The sequence below is a fragment of the Dermacentor variabilis genome, chromosome 4 (genome assembly GCF_050947875.1).
Source record: "Dermacentor variabilis isolate Ectoservices chromosome 4, ASM5094787v1, whole genome shotgun sequence".
NCBI classification, from domain to species: domain Eukaryota; kingdom Metazoa; phylum Arthropoda; class Arachnida; order Ixodida; family Ixodidae; genus Dermacentor; species Dermacentor variabilis.
This window is the reverse complement of record NC_134571.1, coordinates 5,657,342-5,685,227: the sequence shown is the minus strand read 5'-3', so window position 1 is coordinate 5,685,227 and position 27,886 is coordinate 5,657,342. Positions and strand designations below refer to the sequence as shown.

Sequence of the window (27,886 nt, the reverse complement as noted above, 5' to 3'; positions counted from 1 at the left end):
AGGGGGGCGGCGTGTACACCCAGCGGCAAACGATGGGGGCAGAAGCGCGCGCAGCAAGCGGACAACACGATAAAGGGAGGAGGGAAGAGATAGCAGCGACTGACTGATGCCGTTGACGCCGATAGTGAGTCAACCCCAGCTGCGGAGTTGGTTTCAGGGACAACGCCGCCGATGCCGACACAAACAATATGATACCCTCGCTTCCGCAGCGCTAAGAACCAGGTCTAGCCGTGGGAAGGTGGTCACGTATTCGTCGACGTGCCAGGGCCTACGTGAAATAACCGGCGCGTCGGCAACTGAAGAGCACCCTATCCGCCACACAAGAACAGGGGGGGGGGGGACCCTTTCCTCCTCTTTCTGCATGGCGGCGACGGTGTTCTATGCAGTCACGTTATCTTGACTCTCTAGCGGCGTCAGCGGCATCCAGCGGTATCAGTCGGTCGCTGCTAGCGCTGGGGGGATGAAAGGGGGGCGGAGCTGGTTACGAGGCCGACGACAACGCCGACGACGACGCGAAACCCAGGAACAGACGCCAAAGAGCTGCGCTCTAAAAAGATACTTACTAACGCCACAGGACGACAAACCGTATGCCACTGGCTTCATTCAGCTGTGGTTAACCACTTCCATCCTCGGTTCGACAGCAGCGATAAGTCAGGTCGTCTGGCGTGGCAGGTTCAGCGAGTCGGTTCTTACCGTGCAGTGACGTGCCTGGTGGGCAACGTGACTGACCTCCTGCTGGGCGGCACGGCGGCCTCCACGCTGTTCCTTCACTGGCAGCTGCTCAACGTGGCCGCGCGCGCCGACACGCTGCAGGTGGCGCTGCAGCGCGAGATCGACGCCGCGGTGGGCCGCGACCGCTCGCCCGCCTGGGGCGACCGCGCCCGCTTGCCGCTGGTCATGGCCTGCGTGTGGGAGACGCTTCGCTGGAAGGCCGCCACGCCGCTGGGCATACCCCGGGGGTGAGTCTGCTCTCGCAAAGCGGGACCCTTTCGGAACACGTGCCGCACCTCACGCGTGCGGTCGCGCGAAAGAGTATCGAACACTTGTGCGCAAATTACCGTTTACACTGTGTACACAGTGTTTACCTTACGCATTGTAAACGGTAATTTGCGCACAAGTGTTTGATAATTGCAATCTTTCGCGCGACCGCACGCGTGAGGTGCGGCGATGGGCGGCTCGAGCGTAAATCGGCCCTTACGTATTCGTACGTATCCTTTTGTCGCTTTTCTGTCACGGAAGCGTTTAACGACACGATGGTCAGCGCGATGTCGCGGAGCGCAGATCTGTGAAAGCAGCGTCGATGAGCGCATGCGCACGGTGCATACTCTTGCCCAAACATCGTGGGGTAGCCTATTCCGTTAAACTCCGCATAGCCCATATTTGACAAACAGCAGCGCTAACTAGACGACGATGAAAAAAAAATTCAAGGCCGTTTCGCCCTGTGAAGGAGGATGACCAGCGTGGCCTTAAACATCTTGGTAAGCAACGTTCGCAATCACTGATAGGTCCTTATCAGGCCACAGTCAGTCACACACACACCACTGAAGCCAAACGTATGGTCCACGAAGTCTCGGTGGAATCGCGCATCCGCATCACTGTAACTATCAGCTTTCCGAGCGCGGTACCTCCGTCATTGCGTCGCATTAATCTCGGGGCCTTTCCACTCCAGCCCGCCGCTGACCTCCTCGGCCCTCGCCGGTTCGTGGTGCCCGACGCTCACGTCTGCGGCCCCGAAGTTGCGCCTCGTGAGCGGTTCGTTATACCGCAGTACGCTCTACACGTGGCCTGCCCATACCAGTGCACGCAACATACTAGCTGCCTACTCGGTTCCTTGCGCAGGCGTGGAAATGCCGCAGATGGCTTACTAGCAACAGTCTGCCATGGCTGGCAGTTCATAAGACACTACCTCTGACAACTCCGAAGGAAAACAACAACAAATGACCCTTCCCTATTCATCTTTAGATTCCCGAGATACACGAAAATCTGACCAGCACTATTCCAGTTGGCCCAACTACACTTATTTGAAAAACATGGAAATTATTTTAAAGTATTTACGGGCGGTAAGCAGCGACGCTCAAGGCGCTGCAGCAGCTTTTTCCAGCCCTTCGATTGACATAGGAAGGGTGTTTCGAATACCTCTTCCATCCTCATCAACAACTGCGCAGCTGGCAGCGATTGATGTTGCTCTGAAGTACGTACAAGAAATAAGCACATCGAAGGTCGTCATCCTTACAGACTGTCGTGCTGCCCTTAGCAGGCTGTTGAGGAAGGATGCCAATAGCCCAATTCTACGCAGTATAATGGAGTCCGCGGACAAAATTACTTCTCGTGGGGTTTCCCTCATTGTGCAGTGTGTACATTCGCACGTGGGTATTGCTGGAAATGAAGATGCTGATTGCCTTGCTTCAAGCTTGTACTTGACTGCCCACAAATTTCTTGTATGATTGAGAACGCCCGTGTGTTGATCCGCCCATACCTCCTAAAGCAGCACCCAGGCCACCGTGTTGCAAACGGCTCGTTCCCTCCCCGTGCTCGTGGCTTGCCTCGTGGTGCTAGAGCACTGTTAGTGAAACTAAGCGTTCGCTCTGTGTTGGTGCGCAAATACTTGTATCGTCAAGGACGTGTGGACAGTCAGTCCATCGTGTACGTCCTGTGGCTCCTGTGAGACACTTGAACACATTGTACTGAGTGTCCCGCATTCGTCACACAACGTGCACTGCTCGTTAAGGAACATGGACTGATTGGACTCAAGTGTACGACCTTTGACATTGCCTGTTTCCGGGTGGGAGGGCTGCTCAACGCGGCCAGCCCCATAGAGCTTTGCTAACTTTCGCGCAGAAAACTGATTTGACCTCCCGTTTATAGAAATTTTTTCCTCGTTCCTACTTTCTTTTGTCCGTGCCTCTCGCTGTCATTTGTTTCCTATTTCCTTTCCTATTTCTTTGTTTCCTATCTTCTTCTCCTATGTGAACTTAGTAATTCAGTAAGCAGAAAGTAGTAAGTAATTCGGAAGTAGCGACACTCTCCTCCCCACGGCGCTTTCCTCCTCGATTCTGCTCCCGCGCCCTTTCTGCCCACGGAACACTCGGTTCGGCTCCCGCGGGCGGGCCGCAGTATTCGATGGAGGCGCATTATTTTGGGCCAGTTGGACTCCTCAGTGTTGTCGAAAATATTTAGAAATGGTGATAACAGCACCCAGAATGCTGAAGGTAATGAGGAAGTTGGTTTCCTCTTAAAGCCGTATGCACGGAGTGCATGGACGTAAAAGGAGCTTTGAGATGGATTCTATACTCTAGACATTTTTTTCTGCCACATGATAAGATGTTTTACTTTATGCATCTGTTTTAGTAGTGCTTGTGGAACATCTATATGTGTTTGTATTCTTTTCTTGCCTGTGCGCGCTTGTGCACGGCAGGTATTATATTTCGCGTGCCTTCTTACAAAGAATTAGTCGCGAGTGCATCGTCCGTCCATGCGTTTATCTTCGGAATGTGAAAGTTGCTTTGGCACTGTGGCCTCTAAACTGAATAGGACGCTTGCGCGATTTCAGTGCGAGCAAGCGTGCGCGATCATTTGAACCCCCCCAGCACATTGTCTGTATCCGTGAGAAAACCAAATAGTAATCGTCACTCACTCATGCGTGCGTGGCAGCCCAATTCAAAGCAAATTCAAGAATTGGAAAATAATGCAGAAACTCCACTGGAGTTGTCTAAGTATGCGTAAGCACACTTCCAAATGTCAGTTCACCCGCACCCAAATTTAAGTTGGCCCACCCCAATATTTCACGTTGACCCACCTCCAAATTTCAAGGTGGCCCACCCCCAGATTTGAGCTCGGCTTATCCCAAGGTTTGAGTTGGCCCACCCCAAAGTTCAAGTTGGCCGACCCCCAAATTTCAGTTGACCTACGTCCAAATTTCAAGTTGACCCGCCCGCAGATTTATGTTGGCCCGCCCCCAGATTTTAACCCTCAAATTTAAGTTGGCGCACACCCAAATTTAAGTTGGCCCATGCCCAGATTTCATTTGGCCCACCGCCAGATTTCAAGTTGGTCCACTCCAAAACTTAAAGTTGGCCCACCCCCAAATTTCAGTTGCCCCACTCCCAAATTTCAAGTTGGTGACCGTCAAATTTTAGTTGGCCCACCCCCAAATTTCAACTTGGTTTATCCCCGAATTTCAAGTTGGTCTACCGCCAAATTTATGTTATACCTACCCCATTTCGAAGTTGGCCGACTCCTACCAAGAGCTTCCCCACGCATTTTCTAAGGAGCCCTATGTATCTCTATGGGCATGTTTTTTTTTTGGGGGGGGGGGGGGAGGGGGGAGTTATTGTTCCTTATCTTTCATAAAGCTACCAGTCATCTACATTTATACTATCACAGCGACTAAATGTCTAAATTTGGGAAATTACGCGTTTTTATGAAGTTACAAGGCATTAAACTTTTTGCGCGATGGGGCTGGGGTACTCGCCAAAGAATGCTTACGCACTGAAAACGCAATTTATGCTAGCTATAGTCGGATACAACTCATGTATGCAGTAAAGTCCCGCCAAAGCCCTCATAACCACCGGTCACTGTTCCCCCGCCAGGCTGCAAATAGTTCGTTCTTCAAACTTTCCCTGTTCCCTAAATAAACCGGTAACCACAAAAATAAGATTCCAAACTCGGAATTTTGTACGTTTTCACTCGTCTAATATAGTGTAACGGTGAAATCATAACTCTTTATTGAACTGAAATAAAATGTGTCCTTCGCTGCAACTATTTACTGTCAAGTTTCACTTCATTTGGAATTGCAGTTTTATTGAAGTTGAAATTGACATTGAAGTATTAGTTTGTTTGTTTTTTGCACAACTTCTGCCGGCTTAGAGTGACGCCTGTCACCGGCAAAAGATGCCGAGGGCGAGTGGGGCTATACTAATCCAGGTACACCCAAATTAGGAAGGCCCACAAAACTTCAACAAAACACTCCCTTACCATAACAGGAATTGGCCTCCCTGGTGCAGTATTCGGCCCTCCCCTTCCAAATGGATCACTCAATTACCCAATGGCCCTTAGCCCCCAGCAGCCGCGGAGCACCTGACCAAGGCGGCGGTCAGACCTGTAACGCAGCATAGCGTGCCAAGAATCCCTGCGTCCGGACAGGCCGCCAATGGAAACTGACTCTTTCAACGTTTAACACCCGAATCCTCTCGAGTGAGGCTACCTTAGAAGTACTCCTTGAGGAACTATCAGACATCGTTTGGGATATCATCGGCCTTAGTGAGATTAGAAGAACTCGTGAGGCTTATGCAATGCTCAACAGCGGACAAGTCCTCTGCTATAGAGGCCTCCTAGATAAAAAGGAATACGGGGTAGGATTCATAATCCATAAAGACATAGCGGGCTACAGACGAATTCTACAGCATTAATGAGAGGGTAGCTGTAGTCGTAATCAAACTTAATAAGAGGTATAGATTAAAGGTAGTGGATTTTGGAGCCTACGTTCCAACATCCACTAACGATGATGAGGAAGTAGATCAGTTTTTGAAGATGTTGAATTAGCGATGAGAAAAGTGCAAACTCAGTATACTGTAGTAATGGGTGACTTCAATGCAAAAATGGGGAAAAAGCAGGCTGGTGAACAAGCAATTCGCAACTACGGTGTCGAATTTAGAAACGATAGACGAGAGATGCTGGTAGAATTTGCAGAAATTAATAAGCTTCGAATAATCAACACCTTTTCAGGAAGCGTAGCAACAGAAAGTGGACCTCGAAAAGCCCTAATGTGAAACAAGAAATGAAATTGGTTTCATACTTTCTGCCGATCCCAGCGTAGTGCAGAATGTAGAAGGGATAGGTAGGGTAAAGTGCAGTGATCATAGGTTAGTGGTGGTGGTGGTAACAACTTTATTGACACTCTGCTCAGTTATGACCTGGCAGGCCCGAGTCCTAGAATGGCCCCTCACGAGGAGCGACCCTTTCGGCCCAGGCAACGAGGGCTTTTTGTACTTTTTCTTCCGGCGTTCTGAGCAGCTCTTCCCACGTCTGTTGTGAGGGAGCTGGCAGGAGCGACCTGGGAGGGGGTAAGCCCTCGCACCCCCAAAGAATGTGATTTTGGGTAGCCAATGTTTGATTTGTGCAATTTTGACATATTGGGTTCCATTGCCCGTTGGTAATTATGGATAGCCAATGTGGGTTGGGGAACGATTTAGTTTGGATTCGACGCAGGATCGAGGCTTGCGCTCGCGTGAGGCTTGCGTTTGGAGGCGGGTAAATTCGCCTTTTTTGCTTGTAATAGTTTGTTATTTCCTGGTATGTCGTCGGTGCCTCATCCATGGGATCCGAGTCTGAGGGGCACATTTCCCGGTTGATTAGACCTCGGGCTACCCAGTGCGCCTCCTCATTCCCTTGATTCCCCGAATGGGCAGGGACCCATACGAGTTCAACAGTGTTTTCATTATTAAAGTCCCGTAGGACTCGCGCTGCACATACGCCTATGCTGCCTCTCGAAAAGTTGACTATTGCCCTTTTGGAGTCGCTTATGATTGTTTGCACGGAGGGATTCATGATGGCCAAAGCAATGGCAGTCTCTTCCGCTTCCACGGTGGACGCTGTTTTTATGGTCGCGGCGTTGAGGATACTTCCCTCTCCGGTCACGACGCTCACTACGTAAGTTTGGTGATTTTGCCTTGCTGCATCGACATAAGCGGTGTGCTGGTTGTTTTGGTACCTTTCCTGAAGGGCCTTGGCTCTGGCAGACCGCCTCTTGTCGTGTCTCCCAGAGAGCATGTTCTTGGGTAATGGTTTTATAACCAAACGGCTTTTGACCGCACCGAGTAATGTTGTTCTTCCTGCTGAATTCATAACGGGATTCAGCCCGAGTTTACTTAGAATAACTCTGCCAGTTGCGGTGCGGGAGAGTCGTTCACGTTGGGCTGTTTTATGGTGAAGCCTAGAATTCACCTCAATTTGAACAGAGAAAGAGGAAAATTGGTCAAAAAAGACAGGTCAACTTAGAGGCAGTAGGGTAAGAGGAGACAAATTTATGCTGGTACTTGCAAAGAAATATGCAGTCTTAGAACAGAGAGATGATGATGATGATGATGATGATGATGATGATGATGATGATGATGATGATGATGATGATGATGATGATGATGATGATGATGATATAAAGGTAATGAATGAAACCGTAACGAGGCTGGCTTCAGGGGCAGCAATTGAAGTGGGAGGCAAGGCACCAAGACAACCAGTAGGCAAGCTCTCCCAAATAACAAAGGGCCTAATAAAGAAACAACAAAAAACGAAAGTGTCCAACTCAAAAGATAAGATAGAATTCGTGGAACTGTCAAAAGTGATCAACAAGGCGGAAATAAGGGATATTCGAAACTATAACGTGCGAAAGACAGAAGAAGCCGTAAAATATGAACGCAGCCTGAAATAAGTGAGAAAGAAACTTCGCATAGGACAAACCAAGATGTATGCACTGAAAGATAAGCAGGGTAATATCATCAGCAATCTCAAAGATATAGTAAAAGCAGCGGAAGAATTCTATACTGACCTGTACACTACCCAGAGGAGTCAATTCAATTCAATTCACTTTATTTTCAACACCACAATGTTGAGGACCGCGAACAAAAAGCCTTTTATCGCTTGACAAGGTCCGCAGCCCCTTTTACCAGGCAGTGACAGAGCATAGGGTTAGGTATTACATATTAAGCTAGAATCACCTAAGTCCCAATAACACGAGTGTCAGGCATAATGCATATGTATAATATATACATACATATATGTGTAAAATGAATTCAAGTGAAACAATGTATATGCAGTACATATAGCACTCACGTACAATTGAAACCAAAAGAATTAACGCTAATTACTAATGCAGATTATACATATATGAAATCAACAAATGTGTCACACAAAACATACTGCAATGCACAATTCGGCAAATACACTGTTACAAAAATAATTTATTCCATTTTTGCGGAAACAAAGAAAAAAAGCATAATATTGAAACTTATACAGTGTTGATTTTATTTAGACAAGATGGTAATGTAAAGCGCAACATTTGGTATGTGTAATTAGTCCTTGCCCGTGGCATCTCCCAGAGTTCGCAACTGCGCGTATTTAGCTTCACATCTCTACGTTTTAAGTTCGATATAGTATTTAACGTGTTATTTCTTTTAATACCCGTCTTATATCGGTGAATTAGTGTTTGCTCATAAATATCAGGCATAGGAAGTAAATTCAGTTTTTTGAAAAGTGGGCGCGTGTGTGTGTCGTGGGGAACGTCCAGAATACTACGGACGGCCTTTTTTTGTATTCTGTGTAATGTGGTGATATTAGAAAGTGTCGTAGTACCCCAAACAAGATGGCAATAATGAATTTGGCTGAGAAGCAAGGATTTGTATAGGAGAAGTTTGATGCTTTTAGGGAGAAAATATCTTAACCTGCATAAAATTCCACTCACACGGGATATTTTCGCAGCGACTAAATCCACTTGCAAATTCCACGACATATGTTGTTCGAATACAACCCCAAGACATTTAACAGTAGGCACAATCGGAATAATAGTATTAAGTTGCAATGTTAGGTCTGTAGCGACGTTACGATTTCTCGGTCTGAACAGAACAGCTGTTGTTTTCTTAGTATTTATACTAAGTGAATTTGCGGTAGACCACGAGGACAGTTTTGTTAGTGCTTCATTTGCGATACCGATAGCCTCTGTCGAATTCGGTGCGGTAACCGGAATAGTTGTGTCGTCCGCGTACATAATAAATTTCACATTATTATCTATAGTAACTAAGTCATTGATATAAATACAAAAAAGCAGGAGCCCCAAAATACTTCCTTGTGGCACTCCCGCGTGAACTGGCTTTAAATTCGACACATATCGTTCTATGATCACTTGTTGCATACGGTGTTCCAGATACGACTGTATTAATTCATGAAATACGCCACGAAATCCATAATGTTCAAGTTTGTTGAGTAGTGTGGAATGATTTATACAATCAAACGCCTTCGAATAATCAACAACGATGCCCAGAGTACATAATTGCTGTTCAAACGACTGCAATATAATTTCCTTTTGAGTAAGTAAGGCAGTTTCTGTCGACTGCCCTTTCACAAAGCCATACTGCGTACTTGTTATAAGGTCGTGTTTGATCAGAAACGATGTCATGCGGGCATGTACTAGTTTTTCTATACCTTTAGAAAAAATGGGCAACACAGATATTGGACGGTAGTTTGTCAGCTCGTTTTTATCACCACCTTTGTACAAAACTACTACCTTCGCAACCTGAAGTCTTTTCGGGAACGAGCCCCTGGAAAATATCAAGTTGATTATGTGTACTAATGCAGGTAGAATCAAGTCCAGGGCCTGCTTAATTGGCATGATCTCGAATCCTTCGACGTCACAACATCTGCTGTTTTTGATAGACATAAAAGTAGTAAATACCTCATTTTCCGTAGTAGGCGCTAAAAATGCTGATTGTTTAGTCCTGCAACGAAGATAACTCAAATAATTAGGATCATGAGTACTGTTTACTAAGGTTGTGAAATAGTTATTAAATGTATTTGCGAGCGTCTCATTTGATAAATCTTTATCACCTAGGGTAATTTGTGTTATAGTCGTGTTCTTATCTCCTCGCCCAAGAAAACCATTAATACGCTTCCAGGTAACATCAGATTTCTTTATTACGTCATTATCGAACAAATTATTCAAATACTGTCTCTTCTCTCTACGCAAAAGACTATTTGCTTTGTTCCTTTGCACCTTAAATTCATGCAAAGCTTTTTCAGTCCTGGCGTCAATAAAAGTCTTATAGAGACGGTTTTTGGCACGAATTTCACGGATACAGTTTTTATTTATCCATGGTTTTTTGGCTTTACGTGCTGGTTTAACTACTTTGTATTTGAAGCATTTATCATAGGTATCCTTAAACCTAGCGCAAAAGTATTCATAAGCAGTTTCTGGATCACTGGCACGCATCAGTTCTGACCAATCTATTAGCGATATTGCCTCACGAAAATACTTCAGGCTTTGCACATTGACATCACGAACCATTTGTGGTGAACGGTGTTTGGATGTTGAAGGTGAACACTGGGTCATCAAAAGAAATATTGGAAGGTGATCACTTATATCAGCACTCACAACACCAGATAAAATGTTAGAATGGTGGATGTTGGTTATGAAGACGTCAATTAATGTCGATGTGTCCGTTGAAATACGAGTCGGACTATTTATAACATTTTCAAAACCATTTGATTCGATTGTTTTGCTAAGTTCTTCTCGAGAAGTAGAAGCCTTTAAGAAATCAATGTTTAGGTCCCCTGCCAGAATGAACTTGTAACCATTATCAGTCACCCAGCAGAAGAATTTTTCCATAAAAGACAGAAAGTTCTGCGTGCTCGATCCTGGTGGTCGATATAGGACGCAGAAAACATTATCATTGCACTGAACAGCAAGCGCTTCATAATCCAACGTAACAAGAGAAAAAGATGCAACAATGTTGCAACGGAGTGTGCTTTTTGCCATTAACAGAACGCCACCTCCTCTTCGACATGATCGATTCATAAAAAATGTTGTGTAGCCGGGTAACTTAATAACTTCCGATTCACATTGATACCATGTTTCTGTCACCATTAATATGTCAGGAGCAAAGCCAAACGTAGCGATAAGTGCAAGAATCTGTTCCTCTTTATTTCGGGCAGACTGCGCATTAAGATGGATAAAAGATAGGCAGTTCTTATTTTCGGCATACAGGCTGCCAACTTCATGCGGCGCAAAATATGCGTGCGTAGCGCTTCCAGACATGACGTCATCATTAGTAGCCATGAAACCTTGGTTAGTCAATTTTTTCTAGATCAGAGACATGCATTATTTGCAGTGACCGGGAGGATTCACTTTTCCTAGCGAAAATCTTGCCGTCCCGCGTCCAAGCGAAACGCCAATTCTTTTCCCTTTTTCGCGCGATCGTCATGCCCAAAAGCTTTTTCAATTCAGAGCACTGGTGTTCGTTGACAAACACAGCACAAGACTGTGTGTAGCCAAGATCAGTGGCTGACAGTCGCTTCATTCGAGTTTTGTTGAGGACAGCGTCGCGTTTTGATCGGCTGCGGAACTGTACCACAATGTTAGACTGCCCAGAATCCCTCGTTGGAACTCTGTGACAGATCTCAACATCATTTTCACTAATAGGCTCACCTACAACTTCTCCGACTTTTTTCAGAATGGCAGAAAGGTTCTCGCCCTGTGAAGTTGGAACACCTTTGATTTCCAGATTCTTATTTCTGGAATATTGGTCTAGTTGTACAATTCTGAGCTCAGCTTCCAGTACGCGCTTCTTCAGTAGTGTGCACTCTGAAGTGAGGCAAGCGTTCGCAGCCTTAATTTCAGCGTTTTCTTTCTGAATATCTTTCATGGTGGTACACATTTCCTCAAAACATTTGTTCATATTATCCAGGCTATTCTTAATCTCTCTATTTTCCTTCCTAAATTCTCTCTCCAGAGATGGGCGCATATCACGAATTTCTTGTTTCAAATCTTTCAGCATTTTTTGTTCCTCAGGGGACATTGCAGAAAAATCGGACACAGTAAAAAATGACTTTGGCAGTAGCAACAGCAGTAAAAAAGCAACGTGAATAATTCAGTCGCACATAGTGCCTAACCAGCGAGGCATAGAAGAAGAGACACCGCGTAAGCCGTGCTGTCCCGCTGCTGCCGCCGCTGCCAAGTGAAGCGTCCCTGTGCTTGCGTCGGGTTTGTGTAGAGCTGGCACTGCGGTATGGTGATGACGTAGACCGTCACGTAAAAGCGGGCTCGTGGCTTGTCACGGGATGATCATGGGCGGCCGATACATCGATGGGGCCGGCTGACGATAGACAATCTGCGAGGCATAGAAGAAGAGACACCGCGTAAGCCGTGCTGTGCCGCTGCTGCCGCCGCTGCCAAGTGAAGCGTCCCAGTGCTTGCGTCGGGTTTATGTAGAGCTGGCACTGCGGTATGGTGATGACGCAGACCGTCACGTAAAAGCGGGCTCGTGGCTTGTCACGGGATGATCATGGGCGGCCGATACATCGATGCGGCCGGCTGACGATAGACAATCTGCGAGGCATAGAAGAAGAGACACAGCGTAAGCCGTGCTGTGCCGCTGCTGCCGCCGCTGCCAAGTGAAGCGTCCCAGTGCTTGCGTCGGGTTTATGTAGAGCTGGCACTGCGGTATGGTGATGACGTAGACCGTCACGTAAAAGCGGGCTCGTGGCTTGTCACGGGATGATCATGGGCGGCCGATACATCGATGGGGCCGGCTGACGATAGACAATCTGCGAGGCATAGAAGAAGAGACACAGCGTAAGCCGTGCTGTGCCGCTGCTGCCGCCGCTGCCAAGTGAAGCGTCCCAGTGCTTGCGTCGGGTTTATGTAGAGCTGGCACTGCGGTATGGTGATGACGTAGACCGTCACGTAAAAGCGGGCTCGTGGCTTGTCACGGGATGATCATGGGCGGCCGATACATCGATGGGGCCGGCTGACGATAGACAATCTGCGAGACATAGAAGAAGAGACACAGCGTAAGCCGTGCTGTGCCGCTGCTGCCGCCGCTGCCAAGTGAAGCGTCCCAGTGCTTGCGTCGGGTTTATGTAGAGCTGGCACTGCGGTATGGTGATGACGTAGACCGTGACGTAAAAGCGGGCTCGTGGCTTGTCACGGGATGATCATGGGCGGCCGATACATCGATGGGGCCGGCTGACGATAGACAATCTGCGAGGCATAGAAGAAGAGACACCGCGTAAGCCGTGCTGTGCCGCTGCTGCCGCCGCTGCCAAGTGAAGCGTCCCAGTGCTTGCGTCGGGTTTATGTAGAGCTGGCACTGCGGTATGGTGATTACGTAGACCGTCACGTAAAAGCGGGCTCGTGGCTTGTCACGGGATGATCATGGGCGGCCGATACATCGATGGGGCCGGCTGACGATAGACAATCTGCGAGGCATAGAAGAAGAGACACAGCGTAAGCCGTGCTGTGCCGCTGCTGCCGCCGCTGCCAAGTGAAGCGTCCCAGTGCTTGCGTCGGGTTTATGTAGAGCTGGCACTGCGGTATGGTGATGACGTAGACCGTCACGTAAAAGCGGGCTCGTGGCTTGTCACGGGATGATCATGGGCGGCCGATACATCGATGGGGCCGGCTGACGATAGACAATCTGCGAGACATAGAAGAAGAGACACAGCGTAAGCCGTGCTGTGCCGCTGCTGCCGCCGCTGCCAAGTGAAGCGTCCCAGTGCTTGCGTCGGGTTTATGTAGAGCTGGCACTGCGGTATGGTGATGACGTAGACCGTGACGTAAAAGCGGGCTCGTGGCTTGTCACGGGATGATCATGGGCGGCCGATACATCGATGGGGCCGGCTGACGATAGACAATCTGCGAGGCATAGAAGAAGAGACACAGCGTAAGCCGTGCTGTGCCGCTGCTGCCGCCGCTGCCAAGTGAAGCGTCCCAGTGCTTGCGTCGGGTTTATGTAGAGCTGGCACTGCGGTATGGTGATGACGTAGACCGTCACGTAAAAGCGGGCTCGTGGCTTGTCACGGGATGATCATGGGCGGCCGATACATCGATGGGGCCGGCTGACGATAGACAATCTGCGAGGCATAGAAGAAGAGACACAGCGTAAGCCGTGCTGTGCCGCTGCTGCCGCCGCTGCCAAGTGAAGCGTCCCAGTGCTTGCGTCGGGTTTATGTAGAGCTGGCACTGCGGTATGGTGATGACGTAGACCGTGACGTAAAAGCGGGCTCGTGGCTTGTCACGGGAGGATCATGGGCGGCCGATACATCGATGGGGCCGGCTGACGATAGACAATCTGCGAGACATAGAAGAAGAGACACAGCGTAAGCCGTGCTGTGCCGCTGCTGCCGCCGCTGCCAAGTGAAGCGTCCCAGTGCTTGCGTCGGGTTTATGTAGAGCTGGCACTGCGGTATGGTGATGACGTAGACCGTGACGTAAAAGCGGGCTCGTGGCTTGTCACGGGATGATCATGGGCGGCCGATACATCGATGGGGCCGGCTGACGATAGACAATCTGCGAGACATAGAAGAAGAGACACAGCGTAAGCCGTGCTGTGCCGCTGCTGCCGCCGCTGCCAAGTGAAGCGTCCCAGTGCTTGCGTCGGGTTTATGTAGAGCTGGCACTGCGGTATGGTGATGACGTAGACCGTGACGTAAAAGCGGGCTCGTGGCTTGTCACGGGATGATCATGGGCGGCCGATACATCGATGGGGCCGGCTGACGATAGACAATCTGCGAGGCATAGAAGAAGAGACACCGCGTAAGCCGTGCTGTGCCGCTGCTGCCGCCGCTGCCAAGTGAAGCGTCCCAGTGCTTGCGTCGGGTTTATGTAGAGCTGGCACTGCGGTATGGTGATGACGTAGACCGTCACGTAAAAGCGGGCTCGTGGCTTGTCACGGGATGATCATGGGCGGCCGATACATCGATGGGGCCGGCTGACGATAGACAATCTGCGAGACATAGAAGAAGAGACACAGCGTAAGCCGTGCTGTGCCGCTGCTGCCGCCGCTGCCAAGTGAAGCGTCCCAGTGCTTGCGTCGGGTTTATGTAGAGCTGGCACTGCGGTATGGTGATGACGTAGACCGTGACGTAAAAGCGGGCTCGTGGCTTGTCACGGGATGATCATGGGCGGCCGATACATCGATGGGGCCGGCTGACGATAGACAATCTGCGAGGCATAGAAGAAGAGACACAGCGTAAGCCGTGCTGTCCCGCTGCTGCCGCCGCTGCCAAGTGAAGCGTCCCAGTGCTTGCGTCGGGTTTATGTAGAGCTGGCACTGCGGTAGGGTGATGACGTAGACCGTCACGTAAAAGCGGGCTCGTGGCTTGTCACGGGATGATCATGGGCGGCCGATACATCGATGGGGCCGGCTGACGATAGACAATCTGCGAGGCACAGAAGAAGAGACACAGCGTAAGCCGTGCTGTCCCGCTGCTGCCGCCGCTGCCAAGTCATTACCTCAATTAGAAACATTAATGAACAGGATACAGGAACTCCTCCTATATCTAGCGATGAGGGCATAAGGGCCTTGCAAGACATGAAACGAGGAATAGCGGCAGGAGAAGATGGAATAACAGTCGCTTTCATCAAAGATGGAGGAGACATGATGCTTGAAAAACTGGCGGCTCTTTATACGAAGTGTCTATCGACTACAAGGCTCCCAGAAAATTGGAAGAACGCAAACATTATACTAATCCACAAAAAGGGAGACGATAAAGAATAAAAAAATTATAGGCCCATTAGCTTACTCCCAGTACTATACAATATATTTACCAAAATAACCTCCAATAGAATAAGGGCATCAGTGGATTTTAGTCAACCGAGGGAACAGGCTGGCTTCAGGACGGGGTACTCTACAATGGATCGTATCCATGTCGTTAATCAGGTTATCGAGAAACACGCAGAGTACAATAAGCTTCTCTATATGGCTTTCACATATTACTGAAAGGCATTTGATTCAGTAGTGATACCAACAGTCATAGCGGCAGTACATAATCAAGGGGTACAGAACGCTTACGTAAATTCCTTGGAAAATATCTACAGATGTTCTACAGCTACCTTAATTCTACACAAGAAAAGCAGGACGATGCCTATAAAGAAAGGGGTCAGACGGGAGACACAATCTCTCCGATGCCGTTCACTGCGGGCTTAGAAGTATTCAAGCCATTAAACTGGGAAGGCTTAGGAGTAAAGACCGACGGTGAATATCTAAGCAACCTTCGGTTTGCCGATGACATTGTTCTATTCAGCAATGCAGACGAGTTAAAACAAATGATTGAGGACCTTAACAGAGAGAGTGTAAGAGTGGGGTTGAATATTGATATGCAGAAGACAAAGATAATGATAAATAGCCGGGTAAAGGAACAAGAACTCAGGATCGCCAGTCGACGTCTAGAGTCTGTGAAGGAGTACGTTTACCTAAGTCAATTAATCACAGGGAACCCTGATCATGAGGAAATTTACAGAAGAATAGAAATGGTTTGGAGCGCCTACGGCTGACATTGTCAGCTCCTGACGGGACGCTTACCATTGTCATTGAAAAGGAAGGTGTACAATCAGTGCATTCTACCGGTGGCGACATATGGGGAAGAAACTTATAGAGACTGACAAAGGAGCTTGAGAAAAACTTAAGGACCGCACAAAGAGCAATGGAACGAATAATGCAAGGCATAACGTTAAGATACAGAAAGAGAGCGGTTTGGATCAGAGAGTAAATGGGTATAGCCGATAGTCTAATTGTCACTCAGTGAAAAAAATGAAGCTGGGCAGGTCACGTAATGCCTATATTAGATAACCGGTGAACCATTAGTGTTACAGAATGGGTGCCAGGAAAAAGGAAGCGTAGTCGAGGACGGCAGAAAACTAGGTGGGGCGATGAAATTAGGAAATTCGCATGCGCTAGTTGTAATCGGTTGGCAGCATGACAGGGGTAATTGTACATTTCAGGGAGAGGCTTCCGTCCTGCAGTCGACATAAAATATTGTGGAGCTGATGGATTGCCTCCAGCCAGAAATTTATTTCGGGGGGTGGGGGTGGTTTCCGCCGACAGCTACTGTACCTTCCCCTGCATCCACCTATCTCTCTCTTCACACACACACACACACACACACACGCACACACACACACACACACACACACACACACACACGCACGCACACACGCACACACACACACACATGTATATATATATATATATATATACATATATATATATATATATATATATATATATGTATATATATATATATATATATATATATATATATATATATATATATATATATATATATATATATATATATATATATATATATATATATATATATATATATAAACCGGAAGAAAGGGGGTTAACCGAGGGGCCCGATTTTTATTAGTCATACCATAAGAAGCCAACATAGGGGAAGTTACTTGTGCTCAATATATGAAATAAAGAAACAATGAATTAAAGGGAAGCTGAAGGGTTCGCTTTGGATTAAAGAGAAAGCAGTTGACGCTGTCAACTTCGTCGCGTGTATCTTCAGATTTCACTTCCAGTGAGCGCACGGCAACGAACTCGGCACCCATGATCAAATTAAGATATGAACAAAATTTGCGTATTCGAACCGGTGAACTAGTTTGAATGAACCAAATCAAATATTTCTTCGTGCAGGCACATTAAAGTTATTACGTTCAAGTGTGCTTCAAGAGTATCGCTCTTGGCAACAAACGTTCTGGTGGAAGTTGACGAGGGACATATGAAAACAGTACGTGAAGACGAATAAAAATGATGGTGTGTACTTTTCGTTCTGTAACCAAAGCCATCCCTACCTGGTTCCGGCCAGCCCTCTAGTTCACATAGGATCTCCCGTGCTTCCAAATCTTGCCGGTAAGCTGTCAGGCCGATGACTCGCATCGCGCGCTGTGTTCAGAAAATGAAATGGGGCTGCAGAGAGCAGTTGTTCGTTTTTTAGCTCTACTTACAGAGTCGGCCAGGTGCCCTTACACAGACACCACTCGAGACGAAATTTGCAGTGGCTTAGCTCGGCTATGTCAGGATATACGTAGCGAAAGCTAAGGCATAGTATGGTTAGCCTTGGTTAATCTTGATTGCAAGTCCAGGTTGCTCTGGTTGTCTAGCTATGTTGCGGCATTTACCAAGTCGTTAGGCGCGCTGCTCGTCTGCTTCCTGGGCGATTCGTTTCCTCTTCATCTTGTTCCGATGTCGATTCCAGGCCTCCTCCTGTTTATCAGAATTGTCGCCGTCCATACTGCCACCTCAACTGTGGTTGTGGCGCACGCGAGCTCTCCTTTTCAATCCTCCGACATGTTATCATCCATGCGACGCAGCTGGCGAAGCGAGCGGAGCCGAACGCAACGACGAGGAACGCGGTGTGATGTCATGTGCCTCCTCGCAGCACGGCCACGGCGAGATCGCAAGTTCGCGGCCAATGAAGCTTTCGCTTTAAAATATTGCGCATATTCTTTCAGTGCGTCGCGTGCATCTGGTTGATCATATGGCATATTCGCGGACACTATCAGGTCATTTTATCGAGTACTTCATGTTAACGACCCTTCGCAACATCGTGTTATTCTTTAGTTGTTTATTTTGTAAAGATTGATGCCCAGGTGCCAGGTAATAGAAAATCGCACCGCGAAAACTTTAGGAGCACGAATGCTATAGTAGGAGACAACCTAAACTACAGTTAGCAACCAAGGCACACAAAATCGTCGCCATGAGACTTCTTCAAAATGGCGTCGTACTTGATTGATTTAGAGCGTCTGCTCTTTTTGAATGGTCTTTTCATTGGCGGAAGCTACAGGGTGGGCTACAAACATGGAGAAAGTGTATGGAGTCTGAGCATTTCACTCTTCAAAAGTCTACGGTACAGTTCATTTCACTGCCGAGTCCGTTTCATTACTCATGAAACTTCACTGCCAACTGAAGTGCAACTTGACAACACATATTGTCAAGTTTGCGCTCGATTTTCTTTTTATGTTAATATGCACCAAAAAGTCCAGCTAGAAATCCTTCTTCACAATCAATAGTTGCAGCGAAGCAAGATAGTATTTTCGACGTCCCTGCAGTTCCTTTCCAGCCAAAGCCAGCTCTCTTCGTATTGATCGTGCGGGCTGTTGCGTGCTGTTCGGAAGTATTTCTTTAGTGAGAAGTGCTATTGATCGAGGACTCAGCCTGAATTTAGTTGTACCCATGCGTTTATCGCATCGTAACATCAGTGCCCTTAAGGTTATACGTTTCCTTGTAATTCTTCGTGGTTGGACACTGACGAGCCGCTTGCTGGCGTGCTTTCAGAACTGGCCGCTGGCGTTGCGCACGTCCTTTTGAGATAGCGCAATTGTCAAGCATTATCCAAAGGCACATAATTTTCCCTTCGGTTTCACGATTTCTGGGCGCTGTGCAACGATGAACGCTGTCGTTACGTGCTGGCTCGGCTGCTGAGCACTAGGATCGCTGCCATCCCAGCCGCCGCGGCCGTGTTTCGATGGAGGCGAAACGCAAGCCGCCTGTATACTGTGCGTCTTCAGTACAGGCTAAATAACCCCAGATGGTAGAAATTATTCCAGAGTCCTCCAATGTGCTGTCCTTCATTACCAATGTGTCACTTTCGCCACTTATCCAATGTCACTAAGAAGTCAGGAGCTGTGTTTGACGATTTGAGGGCACTGTGCAATTATTTTATGCCTAAATAAACTGTCTTTGTACAGCCTTGAGTAGAATCACCCTAATACCGTTTTAATCATCTTAATTGCCCAGGTCAAATGTGTGATGCACATTTGAACTACATAGCAAGCAATTGGGTTCGGCAACAATGAACATTAAATGGTGGAGAATTCATTTCAAATGTATTAGGCGCATGCCTGATTGATGCACTAGCCAAACATTGCCTTATATTAGGCACACACATGATGTTACTGCAACTGGCAGTGCTGCTAAGTTGCTGTGCATGGCATGTCTCATAGCCCATGTACAACTTCCCGAGGCTAAACACCACATAACATACTATACATAACACTAAGCGCAGGCGTTCATAGAAGCAGCAAATGTCAAAGGCCTAGGACCCTTGATTATCAAGTGCCATGAACAGAGTACTGCAAGCATAATTGTACTGTTGCAAATTTAAAAAAATCAAGCTGCATGTGAAAAGACATTTGCGAATTTCTTTTGTCCAAGATCGGTGCTTGGTTGAGCTGCACTGGGCACTTGGATGTTGTAAACAGGCAATATTTAACTCATCAGATATTATAACAAAAGTAATTTTTTGTACAGTAACATTATATAGCAATCCACGAGGCAATGTTGATGCGTGTTTTCACCATTGTTCATATTAACTTACTGCTGTGGCAAGAAATTTTTTGAGACACAGACTAGCAGACAGACTTTCTGTTTATTTTTTCCGTTCAATCAATATGCGGTGTTGGGCTCGAATGAAGAGACCCAAGACCAGTGGCTTCAGTGTGACAAAAGAGCGTGCATTAGACTAGGACAACATACACATATGAACAGATGTACATACACAACTAGCATTGACAGTAAAACATTTACATCTTGCTCCCTCTGTCAGGTGTTAACTTCATCATTGATCATTGGAGCCTATTGGGAGGGTTCACGAGGAAATACAGAACATGAGAATTAAACATGAGGAACAACATGAGGATTACGCCCTCCTTTTTCCTTACCTTGCGGACAAACCTTGTATTTGTGTTGCCCAAATAAAAAAAATGCATGAGAGCTATGGTTGAGTATCACCCAAGGGGCAGACTGCGGAGAGAGGATTGTGGATGCACTGATTCATACAAAATGCAAGATCATGTCGAGACAACACATGACTTTAGAGCACTTCTTGCCTTGCCATGAAAGGCAAAATCCTGACTGAATGTAATCAACTTGCTGCTCACTGCCAATGTCGACTGTTCAGAGAGGAGGAAACACAAGTGCAAAAAATATGTCATTTCTCACTGTACTCTAATCCATTGTACGGGGATGGAAACACATTAGGGACTGGTCCTTTGATGACTGCACTGATATTTACGTTGCGCTTAAGCCAAGAAAATACATTTGTTGACGTTGGCTCACTTCTACCTATTGACTATAGTGACTAAAGTGCTGACTTCAGTCTTTCTACCTATTGACTATAGTGACTAAAGTGCTGACTTCAGTCTTTCAGGAAGAAGACGAAGTGCTTCTCTTGCGGAACACATCTCGCCCGTCTCTGTGCTTTTCTGGACTTCTCACTGCACCTGTGGGCTCTACCGCCCCCTCCATCGCGGTGATGGATGTGCAACACCCCGAGGATCCTCCCGGTTCCCGTTCAACCGCGGACATCGGTTCGAGGAAGCGAGGAAATACGTCGAGTGGTAGCGAGGACACATAGCTGTACTCCGCATCAGGTGACGAGTCCTCGGAAGACAGCTTTCGACTTGTCCAGTACCGCAAGGCCAAACGAAGAATTATCAACTCATTTTCGGCGTCCAGCTCGAACACTGTGAAAACAGCGCCTCAACGATGGCCTCACTCCATCCTGTTTGTGCCACAGAACGCTACCGACAACCTGCGCGTCCTCAACAGGCAAGCACTCTCCGTGTATCTCGAAAACACTGTGCCAAACGAGATCCAGGGTGTCAGGATAAACACTAGGCGAAACATCCTGGCAATCGATGTGATGAACCCGAGCGCGCTGACCATACTGCAACATGTAACGCAGCTGGGAAACATCAAGGTCCGATCCATCATGCCAACGAATGGTGCCACAATAACAGGAGTCATCTATGACATTGACAATGAAATTTCTAATGCGGACCTCCCAGTTCTCATAAAACCAGCAAGTGAACACAACGTCATTGTGCATGTTTGTCGCCTCGGCAACACACGTTGTGTGAGGCTAACGTTCAAAGGCGACTGCCTTCCACCCTACGTGAAGGTCGGCCACTTTCGCCACCAGGTTCGACCATTTATTCCAAGACCAATGCAATGCTTCAATTGTCAGAAGATTGGCCATGTGAAGGGTGTCTGCAGAAATTCGGCCGTGTGCCCTCGATGTGCCGAACCTCACTCAGAAGACAACTGCAGCGCAACCACGTTGAAGTGTCCTAACTGTCAGGGTGATCACTGCGCCTCTTCCAAAGACTGTCCCCAGATCAAGAAAGAGATCACCATTCTTAAACAAAAGGTGAGAGACAACTCTACCCACAAAGAGGCCGCTGTGAAAGTACGGCGAAGACGACGTCACCGTCGAAGGTCTTCACGACGGAAAACATCAAGCTTTCAGGAACAGTCATCTCGTCAAACAGCATCATCAGCGGAAGTTTCCAGCACTCCGAACACCGATGTTGGAAGGGAGAAAACTGCCAGATCTCTCTCCACAAAGGAATGGCCGCCACTTCCGCGTACACGACCGCCAGAAGAGCCGCAGAAGAAACCGCCCCCAGTGCAGCATGGTGCTGTATCCGAGGAGTCGCGGAAAACAGATGAGCAAGTGATAGCACTTATTAGGCCTTTAATGAATGCCATTCGCGTGTTGCTAAGCAACATGCACACACCGTCTGCCAGAAGTGCGCTTCAAGTACTGCACGCTCTGAGTCCGGTGTTTGCAACCCTTGAGTAGATCATGACTCCACAGCCACGGTCTTTTAAGGAAGAGGTCCGACAAGCGGCTATTCTTCAGTGGAATGCGCGCGGACTCAGAGCGCGCCTTTCGGATTTCCGTCGCTTCGTGTACGCCGATATGTTTCCCATTATCGTCATTTGCGAGCCGAACTTATCGAACACAATCAGGCTTTCTGGATATGAATTATTTATGTCGTCAACTGTTTATGAAAACAGTAAGGTTTTGGTGTGTATTCGCCGTGACCTCACCTACACTCATCAGCCTGTACCACCTAATGACAATAATCAATATATATGCCTAAACGTAAGGAAAAAGAATTTGGCCTTTACTTTTGTGGGCGCCTACCTATCTCCGTCAAGTCGATTTGATTACAAAAGACTACAAGACATCCTTTCCTCAACCTCCAATCCCTGGGTCATCATTGGAGATTTCAACGCCCATCATACACTCTGGGGAAGTCCGATGATCAACGCAAGAGGCAGAGCTCTGGTATCCTTCGCCTCCAGTAATGAACTTTGGCTGCTGAATGATGGAAGTCCTACCTTCTTACGTGGCTACACGTACAGCAGCTGTCTTGACTTGGCTTTCGTCTCACGAAGCCTTGTCAGACGTGCAGGGTGGTTTGCGGACATAGAGACGCACGGAAGCGACCATATCCCCACGTACGTCAAAATCAGAGGATTGTCCCCTTCCTAAATACGGGATACGATCCAAAGAGTGGACTGGCCTATATTTCAGTCTATTATGGAAGCACACTGCGACGCCAATCCATCTTTCGACTTGGAAGAGGCACTCAAGAGCGCGGTGCATGACACTATGCGTACTCTCACATGCTCTTCGAAACTGAATGAATTTGATGTGGAACTAGAGCGACTTCGAGCAATCCGACGACGTGCTGAACGAAGATACCGACGTACGAAGACAATGGACGATTTACGGACCGCCAGGCGCACGCAAAAGAAGATACAGCGCCGGTTAGACAAGCTAGAAACGCAACGTTGGACTGCCTTCTGTGAGTCGCTAGATCCACGCAAGCCTTTATCGCAACTGTGGAGAACGGTGCGTGGTCTCGGGACACTCCCCGTACAGCGATTCCCATTCAAGGCGCTTGCCCTCTCTCAAAAGAGATCGGAGATTGACGTGGCAGAGGATTTCTGTGCCAGATTATCCGGCCAAATCACAGCTACCAACATTCCATCGCCTTCGAGTAACTGTCCGCCACCACGTGATCACCGGATGGATCTACCATTCTCAATCCACGAACTTAAGGCAGCATTAGCTTTGTGTAGCCGCACATCAGCGCCAGGACCTGACGGAATTTCCTACCGAGCTCTGTGTCACCTGGGGGAGCGAGCGAGAGGAGTTCTCCTTGAGGTGTACAATGAATCTTGGAGAGATGGCACACTACCAACAACCTGGAAGACAAGTCGCCTTGTTCCACTGCTGAAGCCTGGCAAGTCGCCGTTGGAACTCTCATCATATCGCCCGATCGCGTTGGCGATCTGTGTAGGCAAAGTAATGGAGAGGATGGTCCTATGATGCCTGGAGTGGTACTTGGAGTGGAGTGGTACTTGGAGTACCACAATACCTACCCAGATGCCATGGCGGGCGTCCGACGTGGTCGGTCATCGATCGATAACGTCGTCGACCTGGTCACCTACATTCAACATGAGAAATGCCGTGAGCGTCTCTGCGCTTCTTTATTCCTCAACGTTAAAGGGGCGTATGACAACGTTACGCATGAAGCCATCCTCTCTGCTCTCGCAGAGGTAGGAGTGGAAGGTCGGATGTTTAAATGGATACGGAGCTATTCTATTTATCCATGCGATCCTTTTTTTGTAAGCACCGAAGAAGACCATACTTGTCTACATTATAGCTACCGCGGCGTCCCCCAAGGCGGTGTACTTAGCCCTGTGTTATTTAGTCTAACACTAATTGCTCTACTTAAGCACGTGCCAACTACAGTCAGGCTATCAATGTACGCGGATGATATCTGCATATGGACGTCTGCAGTAACACGCCTACAGTTGCGAGCGAGAATTCAGAGAGCCGCCACACAAACTGTTATCTACTCCGTAATCGAGGCCTGGAAATTTCCTCCGAGAAATGCGCACTAGTGCCATTTACGCGCAAACCCATGGCCAACTACAGTGTAATGATAAATGGCCAAATAATACGACGGGTCCGATCGTACAAGTTCCTAGGTGTCATAATCGACAGGGACTTGTCATGGAGCCTACACGTATCATACGTGAAAAAACGGTTGACAGGCATCTGTCACCTGCTCAAGTTTTTCGCTGGCAAGACCTGGGGAATGTCGCCAAGTGCCATGTTGCAACTTTACAGGGTGCTTTTTCTAGGATTTCTGCGATACAGCATGCCAGCAATAAGCAACACAGGTAAAACAAATCTACGCACAATACAAAGTCTTCAGGGTCAAGTGCTCCGGATCTGTCTAGGCCTGCCTCAGAGTGCTTCAACAGTGGCTACGATAGCAATCGCTGGAGATCACCTTGTCAGGACCCACATCGAAATTGAAGTACTCAGGACCCATATAAGGCATCTGACCAGGACTCCTCGTCACCACTTGGCCTCCCTAACAGTGGACAGACCACACAGATCTTTCAGCCAGACGATAACCGCATATGATGAATCATTGCCAGCTTGTTTCACTCCGGCTGCGAGACCTTCGATTCCTCCATGGTGCCTCACTCAGCCAAAAATCAACCTCACAATACCTGGTATCTCCAAAAAAGCTGGTCTATCATCGCCAGCCCTTAGACAGCTCACGCTACTGCATTTGTACGAGAACTACCGTGATTCTACGCATATTTACACTGATGGATCTGTCCTTCCAAGCAGCTCCGCGGCGGCAATCTTCATACCAGCGAAAGCTACAACAATCAAATTTAAGGCGACCCATGCGACAACATCGACGGCAGCAGAGCTCGCAGCGCTCTTTACTGCCCTTCATCACATTGGTGATGAACCACCACACAAGTGGACAATATCATGCAATTCGAAGGCGGCACTGCAGTCTCTACTGTCACCTTTACGACGCGGACCGCACGAACAACTAATATTCCATATTACAGAGACGTTACAACATATAAGTGATGCAGGCCATGAAATAACCTTTCAGTGGCTTCCAAGTCACTGCGGGATTATCGGCAATGAACGGGCGGATCACGCTGCCCGCTCAGCCCATACTGAGGAGCGCCACGTTCCAATTCCTCATTCTAGAACTGACGCAGCACGGAAGCTCCGCCTACTTGCTCGGCAGTGCACCGCGTCGCAATGGAATGAGCCACATTTAAGGAACACGCGACTGTACTAACTTGATCCCACACTAAGTCTTCGAGCACCATCGCAGCTTCGCCGTAGAGACGCCATGCTTTTATATCGACTTTGGTTGGGCGCAGCCTTTACTAAAGCCTATGCATTCCGCATAGGGATGACCGACAGCCCAACCTGTGAGCACTGCGGCCATGAAGAATCAATTGGCCATATTTTGTGTGCCTGCGCGCAGTACAGTACACAGAGGGCATGCCTTCGCCACGAACTTGACCAACTGGACGACCAACCGCCATCCGAAAAAAGAATTCTACAACATCGACAGGATCTACCGTCACAGAAGAAGGCCGTGCAAGCGCTATTGCGCTTTTTACGATCTACCGGCCTGTGTGAACGACTTTAACTGGAACGCCTTTTGTGTGTGTGCCTCCATGTGTGCGTGTTTTTTTTTTTCCTTTTTTTAGCGTTTTCCTCTCTGTCATCTTTCTAACCCCTATCCCCCATCCCCAGTGTACGGTAGCAAACCAGAGACTCATAACTGGTTAACCTCCCTGCCTTTCCTCTTCATTCTCTCTCTCTCTCTCTCTCTCTCTCTCTCTCTCTCTCTCTCTCTCTCTCTCTCTCTCTCTCTGTCTCTCTGTCTCTCTCTCTCTCTCTCTCTCAGTCTTTCACACACTGGCTGGAGACCGACGCCACACAAGCACTGCTTTTTTCTGTCCTCCTGAATTATAAAATTATAGTTACGATCAATTATGAAGGTACTACAATCATGATGCAATCGTAACCATAAATAATGGTTCAACTGTAACCTTTGCAAAAGAAGTGAGTAACCTTTTAGTGAGACAAAATATCCGGAGCAGTGTCATGTCACATAGTGGCAAAGCCAGCATTCATATACGCTACTGAAAAGAACTTGAGAAACGCGTCCCTTAGCACTTGCGTATCTGGACAAACAGCTGGCCCAATGTGCACCCTCAGGGACTCTGTAACCGGGCTTCCCTAGCAGCAACAGTTCTCGCTTGTCCAAGACCACTGAGACAATGTAATTAGCTACTGAAAATTATACGCACAGGAAAATATTTACAAGCAGCTTCGTGAGAACGGAACCTACTGAGGCAAGTCTGCATAAGCATTGTATGCTATGCATGGATCAAAGAGGTCATTTAGGTGCATTACTTAAAGAAGTCCATGCATAATACATATTTTAAGGCATTTCAAATTCATTTGGAATGTTTTGTTTTCAAAATATAGGCTTCAACGGTACCTTCAACTACTACATACATGGAAAAAAGCAGTATACATTTGACAAACAGCACTCATATGGCCAAAGCCTTGGTTGCGCTTTATAAAACGCTTGAAAATAGTGCGGCTTTGTAACGGAGAAAATCGGCACAAAAATGAGTGACAAATTTTTCACACCTGACCATTGGCTAGTTGACAACAGAACCACCTGTTGATGCTCAATGTTATGACGCAAGGGCGCCTTTGGTGAGAGAGCCCCATTCTACATATTAGTTTTATTTGCACAAGAAGAGGTTAAAGGCCCATTTTCCAAGCATTTCACCCAAGAGAAGCCGAGCACCAGTAGAGGGAAAAGCGCCTACCCATTCCATCACCGATCGGTACCCGGTAGCGCTGGGCATAGAACCCCACACCTCCCGCATGCGAGGCGGATGCTTAAACTACTAGGCCGGAGCTGTGGTAACAGAACCTTCTAAACACTTTGTAACGTTCTCACTGGAATCATGTTTTGGACAATTCAGTGACAAGTAGATTGAGTACGAGTAATGTACCCTTTCAAATACTTTTACATGTGAAAGAAACCTGCATGGATCAAAAAGATGAGTTAAACGCATCAGTGAAAAAAAGCCCATAGACAATACATCTTGCATGGTACTTTCCATTCATTTGGAGTGCTTTCTTGCAGAATACAGTACTCAACAGTAGTCTTCAACTAATAAAGGGAAATTAGACATCCACTCGTTCGTAGCAATTGCTACAAAGGAAACCCGGCATATGGGTTCCTCGAAAGAAAAGCCTCGCTGTTGAAGAAAAATTCGTCCTGGTCCAGGACTCGAACCACCGCCTTTCCAGGACAGTCGCTCTACCATCTCAGCTAACCAGGCGGCTAGCAGATGGCAGGGCGAAGTCGAATATATCAATTTGAAGTAAAGGCAAGAGTTTGACGAAATAGTTCTGCGTAGAGAGAGAGAGAATCAACCTTTATACTGAGCCCTTATTAAAGGTTGGTGCGCGCTGGCGCCAGATAGGGTGGAACCTTCTTCTCAGGTCGCATATGCGTCCAGCAGTTCCTGGCCCCTAGCCGCCAGCGCGAGCTGGGTCGGTAGGTCGGGGCTGGACAACAAGGTCTCCCATCGCTCAGGGGGTTGGGGCTGGGGAGGGTGGGGATAGGGATGGTGGGGGGTTCTTGAGTTTAGTGCACTCTGCA

At 47.7% G+C, this 27,886-nt stretch overlaps 1 protein-coding gene across 1 annotated transcript in view; it reads left to right on the top strand.

The window, feature by feature from the left end:
• LOC142577691 (vitamin D 25-hydroxylase-like) overlaps positions 1–27,886 on the top strand; it is a 98,474-nt gene that overhangs the window by 36,789 nt on the left and 33,799 nt on the right. Inside the window, exon 5 of the mRNA XM_075687151.1 lies at positions 642–959. Within this exon, the coding sequence (XP_075543266.1) occupies positions 642–959 (318 nt within the window). The remainder of the gene's footprint in view (positions 1–641; positions 960–27,886) is intronic.